General features: G+C 44.0%; 1 protein-coding gene and 1 long non-coding RNA gene across 2 annotated transcripts; both read left to right on the top strand.

Annotated features, from left to right (window-relative positions):
* Positions 1 to 10,586: 10,586 nt before the first annotated feature.
* On the top strand, positions 10,587 to 11,068 carry LOC103653775 (uncharacterized). The gene is made up of 2 exons (XR_565700.2): positions 10,587 to 10,725; positions 10,802 to 11,068. It is a non-coding gene; the product is annotated as an uncharacterized lncRNA (long non-coding RNA).
* A 6,575-nt stretch (positions 11,069 to 17,643) lies between these two features.
* LOC118476956 (uncharacterized) lies at positions 17,644 to 21,598 on the top strand. Its single transcript, XM_035967353.1, has 3 exons — positions 17,644 to 18,602; positions 18,679 to 18,765; positions 21,459 to 21,598. Exons 1-3 carry the CDS (start codon positions 17,847 to 17,849, stop codon positions 21,582 to 21,584), a joined length of 969 nt encoding a protein of 322 aa, XP_035823246.1. The 5' UTR covers positions 17,644 to 17,846; the 3' UTR covers positions 21,585 to 21,598.
* Positions 21,599 to 21,950: the final 352 nt, after the last annotated feature.

Raw genomic sequence — 21,950 nt, 5'->3', positions numbered from 1 at the left:
TTCATATGTGCATGATAGAAATGTTGGTAGAAGGGATGTTGTTCATAATATGCCTAGGAGAAATGTTGTTAATATTTCTAGGAAAGTTAATGAGCCTTCTACAATATATCATGCTTTGAGTGCTTCCTTTGCAATTTGTAGAAAGGATAGAAAGGTAATTGCTAGGAAGTTAGGGGCAAAATGCAAGGGTGATAAAACTTGCATTTGGGTCCCTAAGGAAATTGTGACTAACCTTATAGGACCCAACAAGAGTTGGGTACCTAAGTCCCAAGCCTAAATTTGCCTTGCAGGTTTATGCATCCGGGGGTTCAAGCTGGATTATTGATAGCGGATGCACAAACCATATGACGGGGGAGAAGAAGATGTTCACCTCCTACGTCAAGAATAAGGATTCCCAAGATTCAATTATATTCGGTGATGGGAATCAAGGCAAGGTAAAAGGGTTAGGCAAAATTCCAATTTCTAATGAGCACTCTATCTCTAATGTGTTTTTAGTAGAGTCTCTTGGTTATAATTTGCTATCTGTTAGTCAACTATGCAACATGGGGTATAACTGTCTATTTACAAATGTAGATGTGTCTGTCTTTAGAAGAAGTGATGGTTCACTAGCTTTTAAGGGTGTATTAGACGGCAAACTTTATTTAGTTGATTTTGCGAAAGAAGAGGCCGGTCTAGATGCATGCTTAATAGCTAAGACTAGCATGGGCTGGCTGTGGCATCGCCGCTTAGCACATGTGGGGATGAAGAACCTTCACAAGCTTCTAAAGGGAGAACACGTGATAGGTTTGACTAACGTTCAATTCGAAAAAGATAGACCTTGTGCAGCTTGTCAAGCAGGTAAACAAGTGGGAGGAGCGCATCACAGCAAGAATGTGATGACCACTTCAAGACCCCTGGAGCTGCTGCATATGGACCTCTTCGGACCCGTCGCCTATCTGAGCATAGGAGGGAGTAAGTATGGTCTAGTTATTGTAGATGACTTTTCCCGCTTCACTTGGGTGTTCTTTTTGCAGGATAAGTCTGAAACCCAAGGGACCCTCAAGCGCTTCCTCAGGAGAGCTCAAAATGAGTTTGAGCTCAAGGTGAAGAAGATAAGGAGCGACAACGGGTCCGAGTTCAAGAACCTTCAAGTGGAGGAGTTCCTTGAGGAGGAAGGGATCAAGCACGAGTTCTCCGCTCCCTACACACCACAGCAAAACGGTGTGGTAGAGAGGAAGAACAGGACGCTAATCGATATGGCAAGGACGATGCTTGGAGAATTCAAGACCCCCGAGCGTTTTTGGTCGGAAGCCGTGAACACGGCCTGCCATGCCATCAACAGGGTCTACCTTCACCGCCTCCTCAAGAAGACTTCGTATGAGCTGCTAACCGGTAACAAACCCAATGTGTCTTACTTTCGTGTATTTGGGAGCAAGTGCTACATTCTAGTGAAGAAAGGTAGAAATTCTAAGTTTGCTCCCAAAGCAGTAGAAGGGTTTTTATTAGGTTATGACTCAAATACAAAGGCGTATAGAGTCTTCAACAAATCATCGGGTTTGGTTGAAGTCTCTAGCGACGTTGTATTTGATGAGACTAATGGCTCTCCAAGAGAGCAAGTTGTTGATCTTGATGATGTAGATGAAGAAGATGTTCCAACGGCCGCTATGCGCACCATGGCGATTGGTGATGTGCGACCACAGGAACACTTGGAGCGAGATCAACCTTCTTCCTCAACTATGGTGCATCCCCCAACTCAAGACGATGAACAGGTTCATCAACAGGAGGCGTGTGATCAAGGGGGAGCACAAGTTGATCATGTGATGGAGGAAGAAGCGCAACCGGCACCTCCAACCCAAGTTCGAGCGATGATTCAAAGGGATCATCCCGTCGACCAAATTCTGGGTGACATTAGCAAGGGAGTAACTACTCGATCTCGATTAGTTAATTTTTGTGAGCATTACTCTTTTGTCTCTTCTATTGAGCCTTTCAGGGTAGAGGAGGCCTTGCTAGATCCGGACTGGGTGTTGGCCATGCAGGAAGAGCTCAACAACTTCAAGAGGAATGAAGTTTGGACGCTGGTGCCTCGTCCGAAGCAAAATGTTGTGGGAACCAAGTGGGTGTTCCGCAACAAACAGGACGAGCATGGGGTGGTGACGAGAAACAAGGCTCGACTTGTGGCAAAAGGTTATGCCCAAGTCGCAGGTTTGGATTTCGAGGAGACTTTTGCTCCTGTGGCTAGGCTAGAATCAATTCGTATCTTGCTAGCATATGCCGCTCATCACTCTTTCAGGTTGTACCAAATGGACGTGAAGAGCGCTTTCCTCAACGGGCCAATCAAGGAGGAGGTGTACGTGGAGCAACCCCCTGGCTTCGAGGATGATCGGTACCCCGACCATGTGTGTAAGCTCTCTAAGGCGCTCTATGGACTTAAGCAAGCCCCAAGAGCATGGTATGAATGCCTTAGAGACTTTCTAATTGTTAATGCTTTCAAAGTTGGGAAAGCCGATCCAACTCTTTTTACAAAGACATGTGATGGTGATTTGTTTGTGTGCCAAATTTATGTCGATGACATAATATTTGGTTCTACTAACCAAAAGTCTTGTGAAGAGTTTAGCAGGGTGATGACGCAGAAATTCGAGATGTCGATGATGGGCGAGTTGAACTACTTCCTTGGGTTCCAAGTGAAGCAACTCAAGGAAGGCACCTTCATCTCCCAAACGAAGTACACGCAAGATCTGCTGAAGCGGTTTGGGATGAAGGACGCCAAGCCCGCAAAGACTCCGATGGGGACCGACGGACACACCGACCTCAACAAAGGAGGTAAGTCCGTTGATCAAAAAGCATACCGGTCAATGATAGGGTCATTACTTTACTTATGTGCTAGTAGACCGGATATTATGCTTAGCGTATGCATGTGTGCTAGATTTCAATCCGATCCTAAGGAGTGTCACTTAGTGGCGGTGAAGCGAATCCTTAGATATTTAGTTGCTACGCCTTGCTTCGGGCTCTGGTATCCAAAGGGGTCTACCTTTGACTTAGTTGGATACTCAGATTCCGACTATGCTGGATGCAAGGTCGATAGGAAGAGTACATCGGGGACGTGCCAATTCTTAGGAAGGTCCCTGGTGTCATGGAACTCTAAGAAACAAACCTCCGTTGCCCTATCCACCGCTGAGGCCGAGTATGTTGCCGCAGGACAGTGTTGCGCGCAACTACTTTGGATGAGGCAAACCCTCCGGGACTTTGGCTACAATCTGAGCAAAGTCCCACTCCTATGTGATAATGAGAGTGCTATCCGCATGGCGGAAAATCCTGTTGAGCACAGCCGCACAAAGCACATAGACATCCGGCATCACTTTTTGAGAGACCACCAGCAAAAGGGAGATATCGAAGTGTTTCATGTAAGCACCGAGAACCAGCTAGCCGATATCTTTACCAAGCCTCTAGATGAGAAGACCTTTTGCAGGCTGCGTAGTGAGCTAAATGTCTTAGATTCGCGGAACTTGGATTGAATTGTAGCATACATGTGTTGATGCCTTTGATCATGTTCATTCTGTATTTTGTTGCTTATTGTGGTGCTCAAGTTGTACAAACACTCCCTGGACCTCACAAGTCCGTTGCAAAGTGATGCACATGTTTAGGGGGAGATGTGTTACAACTTGACCCTTTGAGACTAACTATGTCGTTGAGTTTGCTTGATTTAGTCTCGAAGGAGAATTGAAAGGGAAAAGGTGGACTTGGACCATGAAAGACTTCCACTGCACTCCGATGAGAGGGTAACTTATTCCAAGTCCATCTCATGAACTCTTATTGCCATTTGCTCTTAATTGGAGATTTTGGTGAGGCAATGGGGTTAAAGGGCCAAGATTGATCCCGTTTTGGTGCTTGATGCTAAAGGGGGAGAAAATAAAGGCCAAAGCAATAAATGGATCAGCTACCACTTGAGAAATTTTGAAAATAGTGAAATAGAGCTTTTTGTTTTGTCAAGACTCTCTTATTGTCTCTTTTGTCAAAAGTTGGCTTCTTGTGGGGAGAAGTAGTGATTATGGGAAAAAGGGGGAGTTTTTGAAATCTTTGATCAATCTCTTTTGGAATGACTCTCTTTATGCTTCAACATGTGTGTTTGACTTAGAGATAGAGATTTGAGTTTGATTTGCAAAAACAAACCAAGTGGTGGCAAAGGATGATCCATATATGCCAAAATTGAATAAAACTCAAAGTTATTTTATTTGAAGTGATTTTGCACTTGTTCTAGTTGCTTTATGTTGTGTTGGCATAAATCACCAAAAAGGGGGAGATTGAAAGGGAAATGTGCCTTTGGGCCATTTCTAAGTATTTTGGTGATTGAGTGTCAACACGAGTGCTTAAATGTGAATCTATGCTCATGGATGAACAAAGTGCAAATCACAAGTAAAGGTATGTTTCTAAGCCTTAGTACATTGGTTTTGTGTACTAATATATTTGTCTAAGTGTTAGAAACAGAGAGAAGAAGAAAAGGAGAACGTTGGCTGTGTACAACCAACAGGCTGTTTCGGTCTGGGGCACCGGACTGTCCGGTATGGTGCACCGGACAGTGTCCGGTGCGCCAGGCTGCCTCGGGCGAAGAAGCCGCTCTCGGGAATTTTGCCGACGGCGTACGGCTAAAATTCACCGGACTGTCCGGTGTGCACCGGACTGTCCGGTGAGCCAACGGTCGGCCGAGCCAACGGTCGGCCGCGGAATCTGCGCGCGACACGTGGCCTGGCCAACGGTCGGGAGGGGGCACCGGACTGTCCGGTGTGCACCGGACTGTCCGGTGCGCCAGATCTACAACGGTCGGCAGCGGTCGACTGGACTGTTTAAGGAAAGAAATCGGGCACCGGACAGTGTCCGGTGTGCACCGGACTGTCCGGTGCGCCCGACGACAGAAGGCAAGGATGGCCTTCTAGATTTGTTCTCAACGGCTCCTAGCTGCCTTGGGGCTATAAAAGGGACCCCTAGGCGCATGGAGGATAACACCAAGCATTCCTACAACACTTCTAAGCACCAAGACATCGATCTCACGCATTCGTTTCATTGTGATAGCATATAGAGCTCTTGTGGAGTTGTGTACTCTTTGAGTTGAGTTGCGAGCTCTTGTTGCGACTTGTGTGCGTGTTGTTGCTCTGATTTTGAGTCTTGTGTGCGTTGCTAGTTCCCTCCTTACTCCATATTTATTTGTGAATCTCAAGTGTAAGGGCGAGAGGCTCCAAAGTTGTGGAGATTCCTCGCAAACAGGATATTGAGAAGGAAAGCATAACACTGTGGTATTCAAGTTGATCATTGGATCACTTGAGAGGAGTTGAGTGCAACTCTCGTCCGTTGGGACGCCACAACGTGGAGTAGGCAAGTTTTTGTACTTGGCCGAACCACGGGATAAATCACTGTGTCTTCTCTGTGTTGAACTTCTTGTGATTATCGTTGTGTGCAAGATCTTCACTCTAGCCACTTGGCATTAACTGTGCTAACAATTAATCAAGTCTTTGTGGCTATAAGTTTAAGTTTTACAGGATCACCTATTCACCCCCCCCCCCTCTAGGTGCTCTCAGAGGTTCCGTCACAGCTGGTATCGGAGCGAAGCTCATCTCTTCAGATATTACATAGTACTTCAAAAAGGATTTTCAAACACTTACCTAGAAATATTCTTTCACTCTTACCTTATCACTTTTTGGTAGTCCCTTATCTTGTAAAGTCGGGTAACATAGTGCAATATATGTAGGAAGTAGGGGATCAACAAAGGTTGATTCCATAATTATTAGATTATGCATGCATCATGTTTAAAACTATACTAATAAATCTTCACCTCTTATGGAGATATGGCGCGCATTAAGACTATCCAGCGCAAATCGACTGGACCTCATGGTGTGCCACGACATCAGCTAGCCTCTAGGCACGAAGGGAGTAGTAGTGGCAGTAATGACCCAATTGGAGACCTGGAAGCTAGGATGGAGCAACTCTGGTCAGAACTACGCCACAGGAATAGGGCACGTGAGCGGGATAGCCACCGTATTGCGGAGCTATCAGCCGAAGTGAGTCGCCTGCAGTATGAAATTTTAGAATGTGATACAGCCATCGATAGTGCCGTCAACTCACGCTCCTTCGCTTGGGACTATGAAGCGAAAGGTCTAGCCCGCGTGGCAGAACTTAGCGCGTCTCTTGAAAACCTGCAAGCGTACTGTAATACCTTACATGAAGAAGTGCATGTAGTGTATAATTGGCTGCACCCAGACGTGCCACCAGACGTTGCTGCCATGGGAGCCGGACCGTCAGGAACAACTTATGAAGGACTTGATGGGGAGATGGACCTCTTTAGGCCCCCTCCTTCCATGAACCTTGCTGACGAACGGTCTCCTGTAGTAGGCAATGGCGCAACGAAGGATGAAGAAGACTAGAGTAGTATAGTCTAAGTATTGTACTTATGTAAAATAAGTAAGAAAGGTTGAGTTGTTTAAAGGAGTCTGTATAATTATTAAATTTCGGCAATGTAATATGATGGTGTATGTTGGCATGTTATATTTTTCAAATGTTTCTTTGCCTCAGATGCCGTCACGGACTAGCGCACATGATGGTGCGGGGACATCCCGCGGTGGGGAAGATACTCCTAATCCACCACCCGTACCACCGACTTTGGCCGAGGCTATTGCTGCCCTGGTCAACGCCACCGTAGATAATACACGCTTCTTGCGCGAAATGGCGGGCAACCAATTCCAACAGCATGGAGGCAGTGTTCCCCCTTAAGGACCGCAGGATACTACTTATTTGGAATTCTCTGAGACTCGACCGCTGCTCTTCGTCAAAGCAGAGGAACCTTTAGAAGCCGATGAATGGGTGAGAGTATGGAACAGAAGTTTGGGTTAATTCGATGCACGGAGACGCAAAAGCCCCTATTCGTAGCTCAGTAGCTAAGAGGGCCTGCCAGTACCTGGTGGGCAAATTTTTCAGCAATTCAGCCTGTTGGACATCAGATTACCTAGGAGGAGTTCAAGTTAGCATTCCGGGAGCATTATGTTCTGGAGGGAGTGCTTCAGATGAAACTAGAAGAGTTTATCTGGTTGAGGCAAGGAGGAGATACGGTTATGCAGTATCTCAACAAGTTCAACCACCTCTCTCAGTATGCCATTGACCAGGTGGATACCGACTTGAAGAAAAAGAATTGTTTTATGAGGGGGCTCAATGATAGGCTTCAGCAGAAAATGGCAACATGCTTAGACCTCACCTACAGTAAGGCTGTCAATACATCACTGGCAGTGGAAGCCAAAAATGCTGGGCATGGAAAATCAAAGGGATTTGGAGGTGAAAGGTCAAATCAAGGACCTGAGAAGAGAACCAGGTTGGTGATCCGACCTCTTAATCAAAATCGTTCTTCGCCTCGCCCACCTTCAGATCCATTCAAGCAGCTCGTCTTTATTCGTCCCACCACTGCCCCTGCTCCTACCAATCAGCTGAGTGCCCCTGGTACTCGTTTCCCTGCCCTTCCTAGTACTTCCAGTGGGTGCTTCAACTTTGGAAAGTCAGACATTTCATCAAGGACTGCCCATATCTGAAGCAAAATAAATCCAACTTTCAGTAGCCCTCTGGGAACTCAAATCAAGGAAAGGGGAACACGACCAACACTTCAACGGGCAAGAATTTCAAGAAAACTGGATGGGTCTATTATACCCAGGTGGCTACTAAACCGGAGGGCGAACCGGTGATGATGGGTACGTTCCTTGTTGCCAATCACCCAACAGTTATCCTCTTCGATTCTAGTGCATTCCATACCTTCATAAGCAAGAATTTTGTGGAGAAATATTGTATACATTGCACTGAATCAAGGGAGGGATTTGTTATCCACTCACCTAGGGGTCGGATATTTACTAAGGAAGTAGCCTTCCGTATACAAGTAACATTGGCCGGATGGGAATTTTCTACAAATATGATTGTTATAAAGGGGCAAGACATAGATGTAATTCTAGGCATGAACTGGTTAGCCCAGCATAAGGCCATCATCAATACAGACTTAAGGACCATTAAATTAAGCCATGGTCATGAAGAGATCCAGTTGTCCATCCCTGAAACTGTCCTAGCTAAAGCATCTGGACGAGTTTATGAGGCTATCATACCAGAAATCCAGGATATTCCAGTGGTATGTGAATTTCCGGATGTCTTTCCTAAAGACTTGCCTGGGTTGCCTCCAGAAAGGGATGTGGAATTTGTGATTGAACTAAAGCCCGGTATGGCTCCTATTTCTAGAAGGTTGTACCGAATGCCGCTTAATGAACTGGCAGAACTCAAGACTCAACTACAAGACTTGCTTGAGAAAGGGTTCATTAGACCCAATTCATCACCATGTGGATGTCCAGCAATTTTTGTCAAGAAGAAGGATCAAACACTAAGAATGTGTGTGGACTATAGACCCCTCAACGAGGTTACCATCAAGAACAAGTACCGTCTTCCTCGGATCGATATCTTATTCGATCAACTTACTGGAGCTCGGGTATTCTCCAAGATCGACCTCAGGTCAGGCTATCATCAGATCCGTATTCAACCCGAGTATATTCCTAAGACCGCATTCACCACGCGGTATGGATTATTTGAGTATCTGGTCATGTCTTTTGGGTTAACAAATGCTCTAGCCCACTTCACATACTTAATGAACTCGGTATTTATGCCCGAGTTGGATAAATTTGTGGTGGTCTTCATTGACGACATTCTAATCTATTCCCAAAATGAAGAGGAGCATGCCAAGCACTTGCGGATCGTGCTAACGTGCTTAAGGGAACATCAGTTGTATGCCAAATTCAGCAAATGCGCGTTTTGGTTGGAGGAAATCCAGTTTCTTGGACATGTATTGTCCGCAAAAGGGATTGCGGTGGATCCTAGCAAAGTCAAGGATATTTTAGAATGGAAACCGCCAACTACAGTACATCAAGTTCGAAGCTTCCTTAGTGTGACACCCCAGGTGTCAGTTTCATGTTATGACGGGAGATTAATCCTAATCTCGAATGCTCAGTAAAAATTTCTCTTTCTCGCTCGCGTATGTCTCTGATTATCCAGATTATTCATTCACATTTCGCCGAATTCGGAATTATTCAATCTCACAGAAGGCCAATTTTGGAGCTTGTTAAAACTTTTAATTCTCGGCACGAATACGAACTCGATAATCCATCTCGAATTATAAATCTCATCTGAAGCTCATTTAATCAAACTCTCGATGACTGTTATTTGATCTGAGCCCTAGTCTAATTCCTCAAACTTAGATCGATGTCTGACTATTTTAATCCGACTCCGTACTCTCAAACGGAATGCTCCATATGTCGTCCTCTAATTAATTCTTACTCGACTCAGAAAAATATCTCATGTCCGAACAGAATTCAAAACCCCGTATCGACGGCGATTTTAAAATATCACGATTCGCCTTCTCCGACTAAAAATCCAAAACCGATCAAATCTTAGGACGATTTATTTTCGAATCACGCGTAGGGAATTATTTCCGAGCAAATTCAAAACAGACTCCCGGCCGAGTTAATCGCGTAACCGTCCGTTCGTCGGAACTCTAGTTCACGCTGTTCTGCGTACAAACGAATTCCGCGGGAGCATTTGTATTCCGGGAAATAATTAGCGTTACGATAATCCGTGTTTAATCAAAACGCCATAAAATAAAATGGAAATAAATTATCGTGGCCCAGTTTAGTGTTTGGGCCAGCCCAATCCAGCCCAATAGGCCCACTAAGAAACCCTAACCCTACCACATGCCTATAAATAGGAGCTATCTCCCTTGCAAGTTGGAGAAAATTACCACTCCCTACCCCTAGCTGCCACTCTCTCTTCTCCTTTTCTCTCCCACGCACGCACTCTCTCCTGTCTCCTCCCTCACGGCGGCAACAGCCACCAGGAAGCTCCCTCTCCTCCCATGGCGTCCTCCCCTTCTCCCCCTCTCTCCTCTCCCCAACCGAGGCCTAAGCTCCTCCACGCCATGGTTGTGGGCTCCCATGGCGAGCAGCTTTCCTGCCCATGGCGCGACTCCGTTGCTCTCTTTTTTCCCCCATCTCGCTGTGCTCTCTTGGCCGCCAGCAGCCATGGCCGACCTCCACTTCCCTGGAGCAGGCGCTCAGCAGCCATGGCATGGGCTCCATTTTTCCAGGGCCGCCAGAGCTCCTCCCATGGCGCCCCTGCGACTTCCATGGCTGCCAGCCCCCCCTGCGAGCTCAAGTTTCTCCCTGGCGCCCAGCAGAAGCAGCCCTGGCCGAGCTCCTTGGGAGCACGCCGACGCCCCAGCTGGCTCCCCTTCCTCCTCCCCCTTCTTTCCCCATGGCCGTCCAGCCCTGCACAGCAGCGCCCCTGCTCCATTTTCTTTTCCCTCTGCTCCCTGTGCGGCATGCTCTGCTCGCCGGCGAGTTCATGTGCTCACGACACCTCTCCCAGCCTTCCCTCGGACCTGTGGGCACTAGCGCAGGCTCCCTTTTTTTCCACCATCTCCCTCAGCCAGTAGCCGTCGACCTCCTCCCCCTGCTGTTCTTGCAGTCCAAGTTCTCCCCACGCCGACCTTCTTCTCCGGCAAGTCTAGCCGCTGCCATCCCTCGGCACCGGGCTGGAGCACATGCCGAGCTCCTCCTCACGTGCTCCTCCACCGGTCTGCGTCCCCGCTCGAGCAGCAGCAGCGGCGACGCCCTCCGCTGCGTCGCGCTCGCCAGGACGGGCCACCCGCCGTCGATCTCGCAGTCCCCGTCGCGATGTCGTCAGTCCGCGGTGAGCTCTTCGCTGTCCCGCGCTTCTCTTGCTCGATGAAAAGACTAAATCAGTAAATCGACGTTGTTGTGTGCAGCTAGCTATCGGTGTCGCGCCACGTGCTCTGCCTATGCAACGAAATGCTAGCCGGTGGACAGCACATGCGACTCACCGATCCGGCTAGGTTGCTTTTGTTTCATTTACGATTTAGTCGATGACGTGAATATGTGCGTGAAAATATAATTGTATGAATGGACGCGAGTAGAAAGAAAATGAAGTAGAAAAGAACTCGGATGTTTTTATATTTTTATTTTGATTGGAAAATATGTGATGCGTTGTTTAATACGAAAACTAAGTTACAAAATGCGGATTATGTTTTGGGAAATGCATCGATATGTGTTTATGTGAAAAGTGTATTTGTTTTATGCAATGTGATGGGATTCATGATTATATAGGCGGTATATTTATTAATGTGACGAGTAGTTTAGAAAATGCTAATTTGCGTGGAGGATGAATTATTAATACATGAGTGTCGGAGTTCGTATATTAGTGGTCGCGCCACGTTGATTGAAGTGTCTCGAGTGCGCGCCACCATATGGTTGTATGCGAGACACGGTAAAATAAAGTGTGCTCGACATGAATGTTTGGTCGTTGTAGATAGAAATTACTTTGGCTTATATAGAGAGGTGGTGACATGCCAATGTAGCCGTCGCTTTCTCTATATTTATAAGTCGAGTCGAGACGATGCGTATTGTGTGTTCGATAAATTAGGCTTCGCATATAGTGTATGACTGTGCTTACAATTTCGAGTAGACGCTTCAAGTAAGTCAAATAGGTTTGTGATACAAGTGTGTAATGGAGTTAGTTGTTTTAGGATAGTTATTGAAGTACTCGGTTCATATGATAAACATGTATGCGTTCATGATTGGAGAAGTAAATGCATGGTGATTGCGATTTGGAGATTAGTGGTTTACGATTCATATAAATTGGTCGATGTGCGAATATACTTGTGAATCTGTGTGTTTATAAAATGTTGTAGTATATGTGTTGTCTCGGATTGCGATAATAATATGCAAGCCGACGTGTAGGATATATAGCGGCCTAGATCGTTACTCTGGCTAGCCGACTTGTTAGATGGCTTTGGTTAAGTTTGTAGTCGCGATGAATTACTTGTTGTGGTCTAAATGTGTATGGTTATGGTTGCGAATGAAAAGTAGTAGTGCTCAGGTGATGTCTAAATTAAAATGCAAACTATTGGTGAAAAGCGCTTCGACATTGATTGTTATAGGTAATGCATTGTTAATTGAGTATGGTACTTTTAGTGCGCAAAATAACTTGTATAAAAATTAGTAAGTCTACATGTTAGTTCTCACTTAGTTATTTTAACTCTAACAATTGTCAAAGTGTTAGAATGATTTAAGTCTCTAGAACATGGCAATTCTTGAATTGTATAGGAGCTGAAATTTATTAATCGCTGTTTTGGACTGCACGCACTGTTTTAGTTGTGTTGTATGTTTGATGAACTAAATGGTGTTTTCTGTAGATATGTGCTATAGAAAAGTGGTAGATAACTTTATTAGCTTGCTGGTGTTAAAATTTGACAGCCATAGGTCTGACGGTTTAGGAGTTAGGATTTTTACAAATTCAGTAACTGAATCTGTCCAAATTCTGTACAGATTTCAGAAACTGCATTGTTTGCCTAATTTAATGATACAATCTGTTCATAGTCATTATACGAAAGTTGTAGATGCTTTTCTGATCTTGCTTGTGTTAAAATTTCATAAACACAGGCCTGATAGTTTAAGAGTTATGAATTTTACAACTTGGTTGCTGTGTTCTGTCCACTGACAGAACAGATTTCGAAAACTGAATTGTTTGATTCAGTTCAACCAGGAATCACTTCTTGGTGATTATAAAGGTTATGTAGTGCTTTTACCAAGCTTTCCAAAAAGTCTTGGATCACTCTTTTTGGTGGTCTGAAGCTTAAGTTATGAATGTTTCAAATATGAAGACTGAATCTGTCCAGTTCTGGACAGCAAAGTCTTTTAGTGATGTTTATCCTTAGTTAAATATTGAATCACCTTGGGACGTTTATAAATCATTTGTAGAACATTTAATTATCTTTCTAGAAAGTCTAGGATCAACTTGTTTGGATGTCTGAATCTCTAGTTGTGTATTTTTGAAGTTGCAAGTCTGAATCTGTCCAAATCTGGACAGAGCTGCTGTGATTGCACTTTTTGACTTTGCTATGTGTTGAATCAGGTTGAGGTGAAAGTACCAAAGTTATAGTTCACTTTTTAAGCTTTTCAGAAAGTCCTAGTTTAATATTTTTGGACTAATAATTGAAGAGTTATGATTAAAACGAGTGACTGTTGTGCTGCTGTCCTAAAAATCTGCATGTGCGCATTTGATTGTTAGTTCACCCTGTTTGCTAAAAATGTTTGGTTAACACTTAAGTAATGTAGACTTGCCATGACTAAGCTTAATAATACACGTGTGTCATGTTTTGTATGTTTCTTGCTGTAGTTGATGGTGATATAGGAGTCTATCGACATTGATACATAGGTCCTCTATTAAACTTGTGTTGGGATGCTTTTTGTGTACTTAATAGAAGAACTAATAAAAAGCCGTAACTAATTAAATAAATGCGCATACTTGTGATATCGTGTTGCATTGGTTAATTGTAGGTAGTGATCGTTGTCTTTCCAGTGGTAGTGTTTACGTGTGCCCAATGACACATAAATAACTAGTGTTTGCGTATAGTTGTTGCAGTGTCTTACTAATTAATGTTTAGTTCGCCACTGTGACTTGGTATATCTTGTGCTATTTTTGTGCTACTTTCATTATATTCATACATATACATCTTGCACCTCATATAGGACCGAGAGATGATGATCGAGCCAGTGATGTGGTGCCAACCACAAGATGTCGTGGTGGACGACCTGAAGGATGGACATAACCAGTGGATGCTCGCCAAGCGAGTACCCCCAGCAAACACTATCTAAGTGTTAAAATAAAGGCAAGCCCCGGTTTTATGCATAACCGTTATATATGCTATTTTACTGCACTTAATGTTTGTAGGCTTGTAATGTGCACTTAAGTGTAGGAGTTGTTTGAAACCCTAGTTGCATGATCTCAGGAATCCTGTTGAGATGAATACTAGTATGCTAGGTCGAGGTAGCTGCTTTATTAACTAGAATCTCGGTAGAAGTCGAGTGATTTTTCTAGCACTCGCGCGAGGTCAGGAATTGGCTGTATCCACTTTCTTATCATATTGATGTTGGTTTGTGGGCAATAATCCATGGGGATTGGTTGTCTACAGGATAAAAATTGGAATAAGGATTAAGGTGTGGTACCGTGAGTCAAGCGTTTGAACGTACTAAACACATACCGAGAAATATGGTAAATCGGTAAGCCTAGTACCTGAGTGAACCTGCCCGCAGACATATCCCCTCACGCGACCTGAGACGAGGTCTCCCATTCCGGTTATGGAGGGTACAAGTGCGGTCACTGCACGACGACAGTCGGGGTCAGTGAGGCATTGTACGCCAAGGCGGTGAGCCCTGATCTGTTGCCAGGGAATCGATGGGGACGGTTGATGTGTGTGGGGACGGAGTGCCCCTACATGTCGTGTGTTTAGGTTTACCTTGCAAGGTTTAAAAACTCGATTCGAATCGTCTGCTTCTCGCAGCTAATGAGACTGCTTGATCCATGCTGCTACATTGAGTAATAAGTGGAAATGAGATGACTGGCAAAAAGATGTTGATTGATAAAATGTTTGATACCATGTATGAATAGCTAGGTACTTATCTAGTTTAAAAAGGATCTTACTAAAACTTGAAAAGCTAAAACTTGATTTTAGACTCAGCTAGTGCTTTTGGCAAACCAAACCCCTCAGCCAAACAGCTGCATGTCTAGAGGTAGAGGAGTAGACTCCTCACACCGGGTAAGTCTAGCTGAGTATTAGTATACTCAGCCTTGCTTGTGGCATAATTTTTGCAGGTACTCCATAGGATGATTGGGTGATGGTGTGACTTGGCCTTCATCCCAGCCACCGGGATAGACGGTCGAGTGGGTTATTGCTTCCGCAGGAGAGGACCAGGAGGAGTAGCGTGGCCAGGCTTCGCCATGTTACTCGGGTTTTCTCCGTTAGTTATTTCCGCTGCATTAAAATTTATGGTTATTATTTCTGAAACTCCGATAATGTAATCACTAATGATACTTATTAAATTTGTGGTATTATGTTTTATTGTATTTCTCTGTGTCTCACCTTCGTGTGAGCTAGTGGTATTCGATCCTGGTAAGTGGCTTTATCAGACTAGATCCGAGGGACTGACGGGTTATTCCTGTTAAGTGTGTTGCTGCCCTTAAGGGTGCGACTTGGACACTTAAGCTGGAATAATTCGGGCGGTTCTGCCACAACTGGTATCGGAGCGAATACCATTACAGAGAAGTCAATAAGTCATGATTTCCAACCTTTTCTAAAGTAAAACTTGCTTAGAAACCATTGTTGGATAGATATCAGTATGATAAGGATAGACCTAGGACGTGAAGCCTTAGGAAATAGATGGGTAGCTAGGTGGCTATGTATATAGGCCATAAAGGCTACTACTACTATTAATAAGGATGTTGTAGAAGCATCCGAACAATTAGTTAGGTCTGAGAAGACGACTAGAATGAGCATGCATCATGATTGTTGCATTATAATTGTGTCTTGTGCATAAACATGCTTCTCTCACCTTTATTCCAATAATAAGAAATTTTGAATAATGTGTTGTATTGCTATGTTATGAAATATAAGAAATGCCTTATCTCTTGCCTAATTAGTAAGTCTTGCTAGGTTGTGTTATGTATTTCTCTTGCCTTGCTATCTAGGTGGTATTGTAAATGTTCAACCTTTTTTGGCAAATTTTTTTTTTGCTTGTTCTGTTCATAAAAAGACCCCCACCCAAACAACCTTGAGTTTAGCAAGTGAAACCTCTTAAAAAAATTTCATTCTTGTGTTGGTGTTTTCTAACCCTTGTGTGTTTTACCCTGAAGTTGCACCTACACAACTTGTAGACCCCCATTGCTTAACCGCTAGCCAAACCGAAACATCCTTGTGCACGTGGTTATGTCAAAAAAAATGTTGTTTGGTGTCTAGTTGCGCAAACCCTATCAAGGCCATGTTTCTTTCCATAGATCCAGTCCCTAAAACTTCATAGCATTCCTGTTGATCATCCAACTGATCTTGTTGCCTACCTCTCATTTCACCTCGATCTAGTAAATCTTTACCTTTGAGAATCGTGTGGTGACTTTATCATCCGAATCTCTGGATCCTTCATTGATTCTGCCTCGTTCTCTGGTTATCTTCTATAACCCACTCTCAAGTATTAAATGTGGATCAATCTAATATCTCATTATGATCGTTCTCATACCCCTTCTCTAAGGATCATGACGTCAATTTATCAACTTATCTCTGAACGACATATCCATGTGGATTAATGGAGGTTGATGTTATCTTTGGATCCCTCATGTCTCTACAAATTCATCAACCTGGCCTCGTGGATGCTTCGTTCTCATATCAAAATCTCGTATGAATCTCCGTCATGATAATCTCTATGTTGATCACAAAATAGTTCCCTGAGTTAAATAAAAATTCTCATGTGATGCTCTTTTGCCAACAATCTTTGCTTCAACTTTAGTCACATTTTCTGAGCCATACTCTCATGGGCTCCATCTAATTATGCTATGTGGAATTCTCATTGGTTACGTTTGGTAATGGTGTTATGACTAACGACCGATGGTGTCGCGACGAGACTGAGAGCCTACTATGGTGCACACATGGTTGAGCTTCTCAGCACGCGCTGGTATCGCGGTTAATAGTCGTGATGCATTACGAGACTATACTGATGTGCTATCTTTTGTGGACACTATCAGAATGATCGCTGCATTTTGTCTCGATATATCGCGATATTCTAATCAAATCTGTCTTCAGTATCTTGTCAGATACCCTCTCATGAATTTGCATCTATCTTCAGTCTGGGAGTTACATGCTTCTCCACCCTTAAATATCCTCATTCGAATCTCGGGACGAGATTCTTTTTAAGGGGGAAGGCTGTGACACCCCAGGTGTCAGTTTCATGTTATGACGGGAGATTAATCCTAATCTCGAATGTTCAGTAAAAATTTCTCTTTCTCGCTCGCGTATGTCTCTGATTATCCAGATTATTCATTCACATTTCGCCGAATTCGGAATTATTCAATCTCACAGAAGGCCAATTTTGGAGCTTGTTAAAACTTTTAATTCTCGGCACGAATACGAACTCGATAATCCATCTCGAATTATAAATCTCATCTGAAGCTCATTTAATCAAACTCTCGACGACTGTTATTTGATCTGAGCCCTAGTCTAATTCCTCAAACTTAGATCGATGTCTGACTATTTTAATCCGACTCCGTACTCTCAAACGGGATGCTCCATATGTCGTCCTCTAATTAATTCTTACTCGACTCAGCCAAATATCTCATGTCCGAACCGAATTCAAAACCCCGTATCGACGGCGATTTTAAAATATCACGATTCGCCTTCTCCGACTAAAAATCCAAAACCAATCAAATCTTAGGACGATTTATTTTCGAATCACGCGTAGGGAATTATTTCCGAGCAAATTCAAAACAGACTCCCGGCCGAGTTAATCGCGTAACCGTCCGTTCGTCCGAACTCTAGTTCACGCTGTTCTGCGTACAAACAAATTCCGTGGGAGCATTTGTATTCCGGGAAATAATTAGTGTTACGATAATCCATGTTTAATCAAAACGCCATAAAATAAAATGGAAATAAATTATCGCGGCCCGGTTTAGTGTTTGGGCCAGCCCTATCCGGCCCAATAGGCCCACTAAGAAACCCTAACCCTACCACATGCCTATAAATAGGAGCTATCTCCCTTGCAAGTTGGAGAAAATTACCACTCCCTACCCCTAGCCGCCACTCTCTCTTCTCCTTTTCTCTCCCACGCACGCACTCTCTCCTGTCTCCTCCCTCACGGCGGCAACAGCCACCAGGAAGCTCCCTCTCCTCCCATGGCGTCCTCCCCTTCTCCCCCTCGTCTCCTCTCCCCAACCGAGGCCTAAGCTCCTCCACGCCATGGTTGTGGGCTCCCATGGCGAGCAGCTTTCCTTCCCATGGCGCGACGCCGCTGCTCTCTTTTTTTCCCCATCTCGCTGTGCTCTCTTGGGCGCCAGCAGCCATGGCCGACCTCCACTTCCCGGGAGCAGGCGCTCAGCAGCCATGGCATGGGCTCCATTTTTCCAGGGCCGCCAGAGCTCCTCCCATGGCGCCCCTGCGACTTCCATGGCCGCCAGCCCCCCTGCGAGCCCAAGTTTCTCCCTGGCGCCCAGCAGAAGCAGCCCTGGCCGAGCTCCTTGGGAGCACGCCTACGCCCCAGCTGGCTCCCCTTCCTCCTCCCCCTTCTTTCCCCATGGCCGTCCAGCCCTGCACAGCAGCGCCCCTGCTCCATTTTCTTTTCCCTCTGCTCCCTGTGCGGCATGCTCTGCTCGCCGGCGAGTTCATGTGCTCACGACACCTCTCCCTGCCTTCCCTCGGACCTGTGGGCACTAGCGCAGGCTCCCTTTTTTCCCACCGTCTCCCTCAGCCAGTAGCCGTCGACCTCCTCCCCCTGCTGTTCTTGCAGTCCAAGTTCTCCCCACGCAGACCTTCTTCTTCGGCAAGTCTGGCCGCTGCCATCCCTCGGCACCGGGCTGGAGCACACGCCGAGCTCCTCCTCACGTGCTCCTCCACCGGTCTGCGTCCCCGCTCGAGCAGCAGCAGCGGCGACGCCCTCCGCTGCGTCGCGCTCGCCAGGACGGGCCACCCGCCGTCGATCTCGCAGTCCCCGTCGCGATGTCGTCAGTCCGCGGTGAGCTCTTCGCTGTCCTGCGCTTCTCTTGCTCGATGAAATGACTAAATCAGTAAATCGACGTTGTTGTGTGCAGCTAGCTATCGGTGTCGCGCCACGTGCTCTGCCTATGCAACGAAATGCTAGCCGGTGGACAGCACATGCGACTCACCGATCCGGCCAGGTTTCTTTTGTTTCATTTACGATTTAGTCGATGACGTGAATATGTGCGTGAAAATATAATTGTATGAATGGACGCGAGTAGAAAGAAAATGAAGTAGAAAAGAACTCGGATGTTTTTATATTTTTATTTTGATTGGAAAATATGCGATGCGTTGTTTAATACGAAAACTAAGTTACAAAATGCGGATTATGTTTTGGGAAATGCATCGATATGTGTTTATGTGAAAAGTGTATTTGTTTTATGCAATGTGATGGTATTCATGATTATATAGGCGGTATATTTATTAATGTGACGAGTAGTTTAGAAAATGCTAATTTGCGTGGAGGATGAATTATTAATACATGAGTGTCGGAGTTCGTATATTAGTGGTCGCGCCACGTTGATTGAAGTGTCTCGAGTGCGCGCCACCATATGGTTGTATGCGAGACACGGTAAAATAAAGTGTGCTCGACATGAATGTTTGGTCGTTGTAGATAGAAATTACTTTGGCTTATATAGAGAGGTGGTGACATGCCAATGTAGTCATCGCTTTCTCTATATTTATAAGTCGAGTCGAGACGATGCGTATTGTGCGTTCGATAAATTAGGCTTCGCATATAGTGTATGACTGTGCTTACGATTTCGAGTAGACGCTTCAAGTAAGTCAAATAGGTTTGTGATACAAGTGTGTAATGGAGTTAGTTGTTTTAGGATAGTTATTGAAGTACTCGGTTCATATGATAAACATGTATGCGTTCATGATTGGAGAAGTAAATGCATGGTGATTGCGATTTGGAGATTAGTGGTTTACGATTCATATAAATTGGTCGATGTGCGAATATACTTGTGAATCTGTGTGTTTATAAAATGTTGTAGTATATGTGTTGTCTCGGATTGCGATAATAATATGCAAGCCGACGTGTAGGATATATAGCGGCCTAGATTGTTACTCTGGCTAGCCGACTTGTTAGATGGCTTTGGTTAAGTTTGTAGTCGCGATGAATTACTTGTTGTGGTCTAAATGTGTATGGTTATGATTGCGAATGAAAAGTAGTAGTGCTCAGGTGATGTCTAAATTAAAATGCAAACTATTGGTGAAAAGCGCTTCGATATTGATTGTTATAGGTAATGCATTGTTAATTGAGTATGGTACTTTTAGTGCGCAAAATAACTTGTATAAAAATTAGTAAGTCTACATGTTAGTTCTCACTTAGTTATTTTAACTCTAACAATTGTCAAAGTGTTAGAATGATATAAGTCTCTAGAACATGGCAATTCTTGAATTGTATAGGAGCTGAAATTTATTAATCGCTGTTTTGGACTGCACACACTGTTTTAGTTGTGCTATATGTTTGATGAACTAAATGGTGTTTTCTGTAGATATGTCCTATATAAAAGTGGTAGATAACTTTATTATCTTGCTGGTGTTAAAATTTGACAACCATAGGTATGACGGTTTAGGAGTTAGGATTTTTACAAATTCAGTAACTGAATCTGTCCAAATTCTGTACAGATTTCAGAAACTGCATTGTTTGCCTAATTTAATGATACAATCTGTTCATAGTCATTATAAGAAAGTTGTAGATGCTTTTCTGATCTTGCTTGTGTTAAAATTTCATAAACACAGGCCTGGTAGTTTAAGAGTTATGAATTTTACAACTTGGTTGCTGTGTTCTGTCCACTGACAGAACAGATTTCGAAAACTGAATTGTTTGATTCAGTTCAACCTGGAATCACTTCTTGGTGATTATAAAGGTTATGTATTGCTTTTACCAAGCTTTCCAAAAGTCTTGGATCACTCTTTTTGGTGGTCTGAAGCTTAAGTTATGAATGTTTCAAATATGAAGACTGAATCTGTCCAGTTCTGGACAGCAAAGTCTTTTAGTGATGTTTATCCTTAGTTAAATATTGAATCACCTTGGGACGTTTATAAATCATTTGTAGAACATTTAATTAGCTTTCTAGAAAGTCTAGGATCAACTTGTTTGGATGTCTGAATCTCTAGTTGTGAATTTTTGAAGTTGCAAGTCTGAATCTGTCCAAATCTGGACAGAGCTGCTGTGATTGCACTTTTTGACTTTGCTATGTGTTGAATCAGGTTGAGGTGAAAGTACCAAAGTTATAGTTCACTTTTTAAGCTTTCTAGAAAGTCCTAGTTTAATATTTTTGGACTAATAATTGAAGAGTTATGATTAAAACGAGTGACTGCTGTGCTGCTGTCCTAAAAATCTGCATGTGCGCATTTGATTGTTAGTTCACCCTGTTTGCTAAAAATGTTTGGTTAACACTTAAGTAATGTAGACTTGCCATGACTAAGCTTAATAATGCACGTGTGTCATGTTTTGTATGTTTCTTGCTGTAGTTGATGGTGATATAGGAGTCTATCGACATTGATACATAGGTCCTCTATTAAACTTGTGTTGGGATGCTTTTGTGTACTTAATAGAAGAACTAATAAAAAGCCGTAACTAATTAAATAAATGCGCATACTTGTGATATCGTGTTGCATTGGTTAATTGTAGGTAGTGATCGTTGTCTTTCCAGTGGTAGTGTTTACGTGTGCCCAATGACACATAAATAACTAGTGTTTGCGTATAGTTGTTGCAGTGTCTTACTAATTAATGTTTAGTTCGCCACTGTGACTTGGTATATCTTGTGCTATTTTTGTGCTACTTTCATTATATTCATACATATGCATCTTGCACCTCATATAGGACCGAGAGATGATGATCGAGCCAGTGATGTGGTGCCAACCACAAGATGTCATGGTGGACGACCTGAAGGATGGACATAACCAGTGGATGCTCGCCAAGCGAGTACCCCCAGCAAACACTATCTAAGTGTTAAAATAAAGGCAAGCCCCGGTTTTATGCATAACCGTTATATATGCTATTTTACTGCACTTAATGTTTGTAGGCTTGTAATGTGCACTTAAGTGTAGGAGTTGTTTGAAACCCTAGTTGCATGATCTCAGGAATCCTGTTGAGATGAATACTAGTATGCTAGGTCGAGGTAGCTGCTTTATTAATTAGAATCTCGGTAGAAGTCGAGTGATTTTTCTAGCACTCGCGCGAGGTCAGGAATTGGCTGTATCCACTTTCTTATCATATTGATGTTGGTTTGTGGGCAACAATCCATGAGGATTGGTTGTCTACGGGATAAAAATTGGAATAAGGATTAAGGTGTGGTACCGTGAGTCAAGCGTT

This window comes from Zea mays, chromosome 4 (genome assembly GCF_902167145.1).
Source record: "Zea mays cultivar B73 chromosome 4, Zm-B73-REFERENCE-NAM-5.0, whole genome shotgun sequence".
Lineage (NCBI taxonomy): Eukaryota > Viridiplantae > Streptophyta > Magnoliopsida > Poales > Poaceae > Zea > Zea mays.
This window is presented reverse-complemented; position numbering and strand designations above follow the sequence as displayed.

What these genes read in the sequence shown, in the direction of transcription:
- LOC118476956 (XM_035967353.1), top strand. Translation starts at nt 17,847, where the DNA reads ATGGCGAGCAGCTTTCCTTCCCATGGCGCGACGCCGCTGCTCTCTTTT. An exon ending in CGCGATGTCGTCAGTCCGCG is followed by an intron (nt 18,603 to 18,678) that starts GTGAGCTCTTCG and finishes TGTTGTGTGCAG; the next exon opens with CTAGCTATCGGTGTCGCGCC. An exon ending in CGACTCACCGATCCGGCCAG is followed by an intron (nt 18,766 to 21,458) that starts GTTTCTTTTGTT and finishes CACCTCATATAG; the next exon opens with GACCGAGAGATGATGATCGA.